The sequence below is a fragment of the Callionymus lyra genome, chromosome 2 (genome assembly GCF_982586985.1).
Source record: "Callionymus lyra chromosome 2, fCalLyr1.hap1.1, whole genome shotgun sequence".
NCBI classification, from domain to species: Eukaryota; Metazoa; Chordata; class Actinopteri; order Syngnathiformes; family Callionymidae; genus Callionymus; species Callionymus lyra.
This window is the reverse complement of record NC_141819.1, coordinates 10,737,787-10,750,561: the sequence shown is the minus strand read 5'-3', so window position 1 is coordinate 10,750,561 and position 12,775 is coordinate 10,737,787. Positions and strand designations below refer to the sequence as shown.

General features: G+C 39.4%; 1 protein-coding gene across 1 annotated transcript in view; it reads right to left on the bottom strand.

Moving 5' to 3' along the window:
- ptprsa (protein tyrosine phosphatase receptor type Sa) overlaps nt 1-12,775 on the bottom strand; it is a 267,112-nt gene that overhangs the window by 92,298 nt on the left and 162,039 nt on the right. The window contains exon 8 of the mRNA XM_087783494.1: nt 3,265-3,375. Within this exon, the coding sequence (XP_087639620.1) occupies nt 3,265-3,375 (111 nt within the window). The remainder of the gene's footprint in view (nt 1-3,264; nt 3,376-12,775) is intronic.

Below are 12,775 nucleotides of genomic sequence, written 5' to 3'. Positions count from 1 at the left end.
AACATTTTATTCCAATCTAGTAATTGCTTCTCAAAATAGAAAAGAAATACTGAAAATGATATTTTATATTATTTTGTCTTTACGTGGTCCTGGCCTGTAAATGGCTTTACGGGTACACTGCGTACTGCTAAAGCTATTTCCAGGCGAGTACGATGTGTATCATGTGCGAGGGCGTCCTTATCTTCCAGGACCTTTAACCACCTCCTCCTCCGTCTTCACAGGCAGGAAACACGTATACATTACACATCACAGGGCTAACCTAGCAGAGCATGAAAATTAAATATTGATACCATTCCTAACTCAAACTAATATTTACTTTACGTGTATTTGTGAGTGAACGCGAGGGGAAGGAGCCTGTTGAATAAAAGATGATGATTTGATAAAGCGCCGTGACTGGAAGGAGATATTAACTGCAGTCCTTCTAGCGAACTAATTACATCAGGCGGTCGGTTGTATCTCGATATAGAGGTGGTTACGGCGTTATTAATCCACGTGACACGGTCATTGACAACCCTCAGCAGCTGCCGTGAACCATCAAGGAATCCAATCAAGTCACATTTTGGCAGAAATGGATCATAAACAAGATGACAGGAACACTGGCTGTAGACACACTTATTATTCATCCGGCATTTCCATATGCACTTCAAGACCCAAGAAGCAGGGCAGCATCTTTATTATTAATATGAAAAATAAACACAAGAATCAACACAAAGAGACGGACGTTGGAACAGAAATAAATGAGGTCAGAAATGGAACTGGAAAGAAAAAAACACAAGACTGAAATCACAACACAAAAAATACAACGAAAGGAAAAAAAGGCAGAACGGTTATATCAGAGAGGGGAAGAAAAATAAAAGTGATTTACTGAAACAAATCACAAGGAATGCGGAAAGAAAAAAAAAAAAAAAGATCAACACGGCCAAAGAGATTCATGCAAGTGCAGTCACGTTCTCCCAGCATGCAGCTGTTAATTCAACATGCTAGGTTTCCATGGCGATACATGCAAGTTCTTTATCTTGGTGCAGAAGCAATACCAACGGATGCAGAAACGATAAAAAAAAGGCCCCACAATGCAAAACATAAAAGGTAAATTAACAAAAAACCCGAAGCTAATCGGGTTTCGATTTCATCATTTCTTTCTCGGTACAACAGAAATAAAAAGAAGAAAAATTGCCGATACTCATTTTAACACTTTGGAATCGACTCATCAAATTAGTATTTCAATTGAGCTTTTTTCTTTTCAACATGTTGATTTTTTTTTTTTTCCTTCAAATGTGGGTTAAAAAAGTAAAAAAGAAAAAACACACCAACCTTCTCGAAGCTCTGAGGGATGTAAAGGGGTTGATGCAGAACACAATGACATGAGGAGAAGAGAAAAATAGGGGAAACACAGAGAGAGTAAAAAAAGCCACCTCAAGGTGTTTAGCTGCAGCTACATTGCCCTTCCTTTTGCCCCCCCAAACCCCACCACCCCTCACCCCTCTGTCCCTGACGTTGGTCGCCCCCATTAAATAACCATTCCAAAATGGTAAATTAAAAGAAAAACAAATGAGATTTACCCCAGTGGCAGCAACACTGTCACCTGCTAAGGCAAACAAGAAAGAAACGTGAGGAGCCACTGGAGTCAAATCAAGCCAACCATACTGTAAAAAAAAACATCACCGGGAGAGTGACCTGTGACCTTTCCTAGAAGGAACCCAAATAAAGGGAAACAATAAATTAAAAAACTAATGAACGATAGAACTGAAAAAAGACAGTTTGGGCAGAAATTAGAAGCTGCGGTCGTCACAAAAAAAGAAAAACAAAAAAAAAAGCCCAATCAGAATCAATTCAATCATTTTAGGTCATGATTTCTTAGATAAAAAAGAATAAAATCATAATAATAAAAATAGGGATGGTTACACTCCAGACCACAGCTGCTAATCCCCAGTGCAGTTTGCTTTGTGAACATGTCAACATCAAGTATCAGAATCGATCGACAGAAGTCAACTGAAAACAGACAAAAGTAGACACCATCAAGGCACAACAGAGTGAGAGAACCAGGATATTATCAACCCCCCGTTTTAGTTTGAGAGCATGCGGACGCTGCCGAGTTTAGTGTCGGTAATATGTTATATATATTACACATACGACAACAGTGTTCCCTTAAGACATGAGTCGAAGGTTCTGGAGTCAAAACCTTCATTTTAATCACTTAAAAAATTACAGTTTTTGAATTAAAAGATGCTTCACTATGTTGTTCAACAAACCAGGTGGTCATTTTCAAACATGGCTGATGCATATTTAATTGTAGTTTTGTCACGTATTAACCTGGAAATAAAGTATATTTATATACTTTTTTTACAATATTCAACTATTTTTTCATCTTTTCAGTTACATTTTCTCCCTCAAGATGAAAGTCAATTATTTTCCTTTATGTTTTTAACAACAGTAAAGAAAAGGCGGTTTTCTGACCCACTTTATTATGTCAGAGTTTTGAATTATTTATCGGGAACAAAGTTATTTGGTACACAGCAGCGCGAATAAACTAGAGTAGATACCGAGGCATCATTATTTAATATGCAGAATCTAAATAAACAATGAAGTAAATGCATCCGCTTCTATTTATTAAATCCCTTCTTTAGCATTTAGCTTTGACAAGCTAGCTTTGCAATTTGAACTAAACATTAAAGCATTAAATCACCAAGAAGGTACTTAATAATGATATTTTTCTTTCGTAACGCGTCTCAAAATTCCTGCTTTTGAGACAACCTTCCCATTTAAAAAAAACAAAAAAACATTGGGATTTTTTAGGGTTTTTTAAAGATTTTGATTGGCGGTCGTCAATCTCAAACCGACTCAAGCAAAATCGCTGTCACTTACCGTGGCGCTCCTTTTACCTGAAAGAAAGAGCTGGTCAAGAAACGACTACTTGAAACCCTTCTCGGACCCTTAAGGAGTCGTGGGAAGCGTTATGGTTAACGGGGGGGAAATGTGGGTCTTGAACCGATACGGTAAAAAGACTGTGCTACACATTTCCTTCCAACGGTGAGTAACCGGAGGGCATTAAAGGACAGAAAACATCATCACAGAGAGAAGCATTAGTCGGTCAAATAGAATCTTACATGTAGGATGAAAGTACACTTTTGAAAACACAGTTTCGTTTTAAGGTACGTTTAAAGGTCCTCGACATTTTACACCTGGTCGGTGCTGAAAAACTTTAATCGTTTATCGTGTTTTATTCAACTGTGGTCCCGGACGTTTAGACCTGGGTTTGTTTCCTACCTCGCACATAAAGGTTAGCGGAGGACGAGTAGCGCACGCCTTCCACGTTGGATGCGACGCACTCGTACTTCCCCTGGTCCGTCTCCTCGCTGTTCTCGATCTGCAAAGCACCTGGGAAACGACAGCATCCGACACGAGGCGATAAAAAGAAAGGGGGAGAGAGAGAGAGAGAGGGGGGGGGAGAAGAAGGAGAGACGACACAGGAAGGAAGAGGAGGAGAATTAGTCGACTGACAGTTGGAATCGGGAGAATCTTCTTGAAGCTACAGTTCTGCAGGAAAGAAAGAGGTGATGAAAGTAAACGATACAGAGGCATAAACGTGGTGTAAGAGCAGGTGATTCAAACCAATACAATCGTAGATATAATCCAACAAATGCGTATCCGTAAGGCTTGCAACTGGAGGAATCTTATTTGTATCTAAATACATATAAATTCTATTAGAAAAACACGAAAAATCATCACAATGTCAACAAGATCTTTTTTAATTGTATTTTGCTTCAACTACTAACCCGATAAAGACAAAAAATACAATAAAAGGAATGTGTTTTTGTATTTTTATAAGGCAGAAGAGACAGTTTTTACCATTTTCCTTGAGCCTGTGACAAAAATAATCAAGAAAATGAGACATTGTTGAACATAAATCTTGTTTTAATCCCATAAGGATCGTTTAAACCCCATCATTTCGATGTCCAAGGTAAATAGATTCTCTGGGAGTCTTTTATCACTATTTTGTGTTTAATCTTTTCTTCGTTGGACGAGTTACTTCAAACTTTCCGGCTCTGCCAGAGGCTGAACACAAGCAGTTCCAACATCCTTTAATATGATTTATTTGGTCTATTTTAGTTGTAAGTTAAGTTGAGCTGAACCTTACCAGCCGTGACACTCAATAAAAACTGTGTTTTCTTTTTCAACTCTGAATAAACGAAAGGATGTTTTGAACAGAATGGTATACTTGGTAGTGAAGGTCGTAAATTGTACGACTATTTTAAGTCAAATGTACCATCACATAACACTTTATATATATGAATAAAAATAGAATCCATGTGTGCAGAACTGTATCTATCATAGGCAACAATACAAATGGAATCACTAAAGGGATTTCTTGTGTCTTATATGTTACATGGATTAAATGTTAAGAAATAGAATGACCTTGACCACATAATGTGGCTTTTACCTGAAATTCATTTCAGTGACATGGAAAAAGGGGCATTAAAAACGAATGTATGCCCCTGGCAAAAAAGGTGTAAACGGAGAGCGGTATATAAAAGCATCAAGGTCGTTGAGGTTAATACGTTTGTGTGGATTTTTAGTCGTCCTGGTCAGCGGTCTTTAAAGGAGAGTGGAAGAAATACATTTTTTTTTAATAAAGTTTGTCTTAATAATTTTCTCGAAATATAATTTAATTTTTCGATTTAAAACTTCAGGACAACAATGGTAAGACAGGAAGTTCAAGTCTCACTGTCCTATTATGGATTTTTCTAAATTTATTTCACCGGTTTTTACACTTTTTTCCATGACCTTGTGTTCATCAAAGTCGAAATTCAAGATTGATATTGTGACCTAAAAACTAGTGATGTGTTGATGAAGCTTCATGAAGCAGTGTCATTATTTCCCACGAGATGGCGGTCTCGGAGAAATGTGAGTTCTTCTACCAGAGCGGCTCAGAATTCCCGCTGCAGAGTTTTGAATTAACTGTAGGCGATGAAAAATCACCTCATTTTCCATCTGATGGCGCCACCTACTGACCTCTGAACATCATAACACTGTTTCATGAAGCCTCGTCAGTCAATACGACTAAAATATGTTTAAGCTAAGATAAGGAAGATAAAAGATTGATGTTATATAATAAATAATTGTATTTTGATATTGACTTATTGCTTCTGAACCCTCATTTCAAACTACATTTCAACATTTGATCATAATAAAGAATAAACACGGTGTCCTTTTAACATGTCAGGAAAAGCTTCTTAACGTATATATGAGTCGCCGGTTCAAATCCTCCCCGAATGTATCCATAAAAGAAAAACCAGCTTATATAAAATCTGCAGTCCATGCCGAGTTTAAGCTGTTCCACTTGTTTACCGTCTTATTTTTAGGCTTTTATGTTTCCCACAATCCTCTTGTTGCTCCCCGTGCATGAAACGCCAGTATCGCTTTCCCTCAGATGGTATCTACGGCGCGATAAAGTCGCGACGCCCGACTCTAGGAAGCCGGCGCTCGGGGAATGCGGGAGGACGGGAGGAGATCTCAGATCATTCCTCGTTAGGAGGCGGTTGATGGCGCGTCCTGATTATATCATCACGGAGTTTGGCTGCTTCGGCCGCGACAGATTGCGCTGCCGTCTCCACGCACCGCGGCTCGTTGTTGTTTGAAGCAACAATGGGAACAGGAATGATGGTTCAAATCCCTGTTCTGTACACGGAGAGGAGGAAATACGTCTTGGCTTGTGTCGACAATTAAAAAGATGTTGTTTAATCTGATTTCGTTTGAAAATGTGACGTTTAGGTTTGACGACGGAGACGATCAGATTTCACAACTTCAATTTTTGGAAGTAAATTTATAGCATATTCTCCGAGCAAGTGAGTTTTAGAGAATCCTCCTCACTGTCCATTTTTAAAACTCTCTGTTGTGTTATCAGTTTTTATCTTGCCCTTTAAAGTTTATACTTTATTGAATGTTGTTTTGATTGTTTAAGCGCTTTGTGACACTGGTCTGGAAAAGCAATATACAAATAAAAATTACTTACTTACTTACTTAAAACCAACTTTTATTCCCTGTTTTTTTAACACAGAACGAGACTCGGTAGCTGTTCTTAGTACCTTTTACTTGTTTTATTTTTTATTGTATTATCTTAGTGTTTTTGACAGTTATTTTAGTGACATTTGTATGTTCTTGTACAGCAATTTAAGTCAACTGTTGACTCTATTGATGAAACTGAGTTGAGTTGAATTGAGTTAAATTATATGAAAAAAACGATTTTAATTTGAATTTTAACTGGATTTTATAATAACCACACATAAAAAAAATGTCTATACAATGTCAACAGTGGAAAAGTGAAGTCATTTTAAATAGTTTTTTTCGCAACTATTACTATTAAGTATTATTAAATTGAAAATGTATTTACAAGAATGTTTTTTTTATTTTTGTTCCACCAAACGTGACAAAAATAATCCAGAAAATTAGACATTGTGTGACAAAAGTGTGGTTTTTATCCGATCAGGATCATTAAAAACCTATAATTTTAAGTCAAAATGTATATAAACACTCTCCGAGTCGAGTCGTTTATCACTTTGTTGTCTCTTCAGTTTCAATTGGAAATTGGATATTTATGTTTGACGACTTTTTTCCACCAAAGAACGATCCATATCTGAAATACAACGACCTGAACGAGTGAAAACCTGCACCGTCCGACTCCAACGAGAAACAAATCTCCGTCGAGCTGCTTCAAGACGTCCCGTACAGAACACACTGATTCTTCTCCGTGTTCCTCCCTCACTCCATCTTGTCGTACACATCATCCAAATCCCACCTAAGGGCGCCGTTTCCGCCTCCGAAAAGCTAGCGTACCAAAGCAAAAAAACATCCACCTTTTAAAATGCAGGTGGCGGCGTCTCGCTTGTGTATTTACACAGAGACCAGATTTTCTTTTATGTTTGCTGGGAAGAGGGAAAATGGCAGCACGGTGACAGGTGGAGCTGGATTAGGCTCAGAAGCCTCGTGCCTCACCCACCAGTGAGACCATCGAGGAGGAAGCGTGTGAAGTGCAACTCCAGTTGGACGCTTTTAGAAAGCCCTGCCAGGGGCTTGTCAAGCTCGGCGCCCGCTCTTGAATTATAAAAAAAAATAAAAGTAGCTGCCATTTTTTTTTTTTTTTCGCCGACGACTGAGCAACGGTTAAAAAAAAACGTGTGCGGATCCAAAGGCTTGGTAAAGAAAACCTCGTGATCAAATGACTGTATGGGGAGAAATAAGGGCCGGGCCGAGCACGGGTGATTAATTTGAGAAAGTGCCTCCCAGTTGCGGTCGTGCCCGCCGCCGCTTCAGATCGCGAGGCAGCTCCGTCATGTGCCCCCCCCTCTACACCCACCCACTGACCGCCAGTCCCACTTGTGTAATTCAATTAAGCCTGCTCCAGCGAACGTTGATTGATTTCATTTAGCGAACAACAAAAGCCGGGGCCAAGTCTCCGAGTGACGCAGAAGGTCTTTCGGGGGCGAAAGCTATTTAGTCGATCTTTCTTCATATTTGTGCCCTCAACACCCCCCGCAAAAAACGAGGTCATCCGTCCAGAAATACACACACCCCGACTCACAACCCCCTTTTTTTTTAATCCTAGCGTAACTGGACGAATCCATCCAGGATTTCATAGCCTGACGTTCCCTCTCTTCTTCTTCTGTGCCACCTCAAGGTCATCCGATTGTGATCGCCCCAGCAGGGGGTCCCGAGTGAGCCGCCTTTTGTTGTCGGCGCCCATCTGGTGCTTTGTAACGCTCCTGTGCGGTCCAAGATTGCACAGGTAGGTGGGCTGACGTGTCAAAACGGCCGCACGTCATCGTTCAACCTCTTTTGCTTCTGACTGGATCTGACAATTTCCACCACGAGAATTGAACCCTCCACCCCTCCGACAAATCCTCGATCACATCCATTCTTTACTTTTCAAATCGGGAATATTGCGACGCCCGCCATTGATCATTTCCGTTTCACCGACGTCAGCGAAAAATTTCCCACCTAGCTATGGAGATGCGGTATCATAACAAATTGCCTGGTGTCGACATCCCGGTTTCTAATTTTCGGGCGACGCCGAGTTCCCGCGGAAGAAGCGCTCGGGCGCTGCTGACTCAGTGTCGCGCGGAACTAGAACGGCGAGGAATTATCTTTTCCTTTTCAAGGCGCTTATCTCATTATGCAAATGTGGAGTTCATGAGTCATGCTTGCTTTAACCAGAATATGATTTATGAGACGTGGCAAGTCAAACAAAGCTAATGCATCCGAGGCGCGAGAGCGCAATTTAATGGAATGTAGCGTTTGAATCAACTTTTAAATAGTCGCTTCGAAAGCGGATTTATAAGTGATGTGTCGATGAAGCTTCATGAAACAGTGTCATTATCTCCTGAGTCCACTAGATGTCAATCTTTGCTCTATAATCTATTGATTTGAAAAGTTATCGAAACCTCACATCATTTTTAAGATGAGGGCGCCCCCTACTGTCCTCTGACAAATATGACACTGTTTCATGAAGCTTCATCGACACATCACTTATGTTTAGGTCTAGTAATGGACTTCAATGTCGTTATTATTCTTTTATAATGGCTGTTAATCCAATACGAATGTCTTCTGGATGATCAAAACTGAAGTTAAAGTTTGAAACTAAGAGATACAGTTTGTATTAATTAAGAATCCAGCGTCTTTTCACGCTTGAGGAAGATAAAAGAGACGATGCACGGCTTTGAAAGTGTGTTCTTTTCTATGTAGAGGCAAAGTTCACTTCTTACCATCTCACTGAATCAGCGGGAGGTCTACGCCCGAAAGTGAATACATGCTGGGGGCTCAACGATGAATCAGTTTCTCCAGATCCTTATGTGAAGTTATACATCATAACTGAGATAAGTGAAATAACCAAGTACGTCTTATAATCCTAGACTGGGTATTAGAGGAGACATTAAAGTGACCCAACATTCAAACTTCACTCATTTTCTACTCACCCTCATGTCGACTAAGGGTTGGGATTATTTTCAGAGTGATCTGTTCCTTTTTAGAGTTATAGACAAAAATGTTTGTTCATTTTAATGTAGCGACTGGAGCTCAGTTGTCTTCATCTTCGTCCAAAAATACCCTTCAAAACATCCAAATACCTCCATACTGCTCGTCTGTAACGTCCCTTGACATTAGGAATTGTTCCAGAAAATATTTAACAAGTCTATATTTTAGGTTTGTTTGTAGCGGAAGCTAAAGGCTAACATGCTACACAGACAGCTAACACGTCAAGCAAATTTTATTTTATTACGAGAGCTCCCGGTGTAGACAACAGAAACTGGTGAGTAAAAAATGAGTGAAATTTGGGTGAAATATCCCTTTAAATTTCAGAAATAGTTTAGTGGTAATCTAGTATGCTGTTTTCTACCGTTTTTTACTTTTGAGATGCACACATGGACCATTTTTTTTTTTGCCTTAAAAAAGAAATTCAGTGATACAAGGAACTGAATATTTTTGACCACAGAAAAATGCAACATTTCAATAAAATCTTTTGTGTTTCATAAAACACAAACAAAAACAAACAGTTTGGTACATGTCAATCCTGCAAAAGAGTAATGACCATCACTGTCTTTCAGGACATAAGTGAAAATAAAAAAAACACAAGACGTGAACACAGAGGACAAGAGAAGAACTGCACCACAACGACGACAACAGGACACAGAGACGAATGAAACACAAACACACAAGTATTAGTGGGACAAGAAGGATTGTCACTTCGAGTCACATGGGTGGCATTGAAGGGTGGTTAGGATTAGTTATTCGTTTATTATGTTGGTTTATTGTTTATTTTATTTTGTGAACATCTTACCTCGAATCGGTGTACCCTCTGAAAACAAAAACGAAAACGAAGACACAACATCAGTTTAGTAACCGTTATTAGAAGCAATATTGACTTATTGAGATTCATTATTACTGCTTTTTTAAGTCTATTTAAATGCTCTTTGGGAGATTTATTTTCATTGGGATTTTTTAAAAAAAAAGGTTGGTATCACAAAATAATAGAGTGCTTTATTTTTGCTAGACTCCTTATCTTTTTCCTCTCTTTCTCTTAGCTTCACTTTACAGAATAAAGTGTGTGTTATCAGCGCGGCTGAGGAGCCTCGAGGGTCCTGACATGTGTTTTATCATGGGTGCAAGCGAGAGGGCAGACTTAAGATGACATGCCGTGGTTGGAAGGCACAGGTCTTCTCGCCGTGGTTTAGAGGTCCGTGGAGCGTTTAGGAGAATCTAACACTCTGCATCACTGAGCCACTGGAGGGAAGAAAAGAGCCTCCAACTGTAACTGTGATAACATTGTTGATTGTTTCCTCTGTAATGTCACGAGCTCGGTTCAACCTTTTATTTTCTTCTTCCTGTCGTTTCACGCTCGACTGCAAGTGTCCCTTTAGAGAATCTTTAATCTGGTGTTTGTTTCTAGATACAAATAAGACAGAGTTTGTTTGTTTTATTCAAAATAATACCACTTTAACTTTATTTTGAGATGGTCTTTAAGCCTTTTTTTTACATCTGACCTCATGTTATGTGATTTCTTTTAATCTATGTTCTTTATATTTGCACTTTGTTGTATTATTTGCACTCTGCTCTTGTTTTTAATTAAACTATCGTCTGCTCTGAACTGGAAACCCAATTTATATTAATAATAATAATATACTGTCTCTCATCTGATTCCAAACCTTCAGTTCTACCTCATTTTATCCCCTAACTTCCCTCATGTATTTTCTTTTTTCTTTTATATTCACAAAACCCAAAGTATCTTCAAATCATTCATGTCTAATTTATATTGTCTATAAAGCTGGACCTTCCACCCTGCCTGCACTCTCCTCTTCGCCTCCCCTGATATCTGCGTTGATTGATATTAACTAATGTAAGCTATGATGACATAAATAACAGTTTAGATTTAAATCTCTTATCATATTTTATCTTAAAACATGCGTTTTATATTACATTGCAATTTTCCATTAAATTAATGTTGTTCTCAGTTTTATCTCAACCTTTAAAGTATATACTTTATTGAATATTGATTTGATTGTTTAAGCACTTTGTGACCCTGGTCTAGAAAAGCGCAATATAAATACAAATTACTTACTTACATTTTCCATTCAATTAATTAATACTTTTTAAAGGGATTATCATTAGATTTTTTTTAAACAACTCAACTTAATATTCACCTTTCCTATTGCCTTCTCTGTCCTGAACACAAACCTATATTTCACTTCTTTCTAAATCATCCAGGATTTATTTTAAATCTCACAGATTTCCATATAGCAAATATGTTGTTGTTCAGACCTACAGCTCACCGTGACTGAAAGTAGCCGAGCAAGTTTTCCTGCTAAGAAATGAGGCAGATGTGCTCGAGTGGGAGGTTGAATCAGGGATGGATTATGCAATGTTTTAAAAACAGGACTGTTGTTGCGGCTCTTTAAATAAAAGCACCTTTTGTGATACCAGCGGGTTGGAGACAATCTGTTTACGAGTTCTGCCTGGTTTTCAACACACAGATGGAAGTAGAAGCAGCTAAAAATACTGTATCTTTTATTATACATTCTTTTTAAAAGTAACGTGAATGGGAGTGATGGTTAAACTGCATTTTTGTGAACTCTGTAAGCAACATGGGTTGTAGATTTAAGCAAACTATTTTCTTGCTTTTTGTCGCTTTTTATATGTTTTAAAGAAAACATATATGAAATACCATCTTTAGCATAAGCAGAGCTACAAAGTTCAACAGGAAAAATCTCCTAAACAAGTTAAAAACCAGGCAGAACTGAATTGACAGGATTTTAAGTTGATCAAAAAGATAATTAAATCATTTTTATTTTTATTTAGCGTAGGCAGCATGGACATAGTTGATCACAAGACAGCGGACATCAAGGCTCCGGGGAGGTTACGTGGTTACAGAGTTAGTTATTGGATCAGACGCCGGCTGGACTCAGCAGAGGGGATTTTAGTCGGGAGTTTAGAGTCAAAAAGCTGGGTTAGGTGAAGGTTAAAGCTTGGTTAGGTTAAGGTTAATAGAGCAGGTTTGTTAAGGGGCACGTTGACCTTGTTAAGAACGGGTAGGAGGGGGAAGAAGTCACAGAAACAGAAAGGAAAAAGAGGTTTTTTAAATAAAATGAAAAAGTTAAAACCGATTGTTGTGCGTTTTCTACACAACCTGTATCCTGTGCATTCAACCTGACAGCCATAAGCTTCCCTCTCCTGAGCTGTGGTCGTCCAGAGGTTGATCAGCTTACACCGGGGATGACCTAAATACAGAGGCTGCTGAGCCATTATTTACTGACCATCCCCAGATGTTTGGAGAAACGCAGCCTCTAAATATATTAAAAATGTAATTGAAGCATGTCGCCGGGGCCGCGGGCAATCTGGCGTTGGAGATGCCGTCCATCTGCGAGCGGGCGCTCGTCTGGGTGGGTCGTGGAGAGTACGACAATCGTATGGTGCCGGTCTGACCTTCTCGTCACCGCCGACTGTCTGGGGTCCGGGGGCGCCAGCAGGGCCAGGTCCTCGCCCCCTTTCACTCAAAATACACGAGGCATTAATGATCTCGGGGTGTGTCGGGGGGGCCGGTGGAGACCTGGGGGTCCCACAGCCACGGGGACTTTAGAGGGGGAAATGTCAGACTCCACCCCGGACCCCCCTCCAAGACCTCCTCGGGGGACTTTTTAGTCAAATACCACTGCACCGTCAGCACAGCTGGTGACAACTCACAGATTAGACAGTTTTGTCGTCTGAATTACGAGGTGAGTGGCTCAGATGTCGG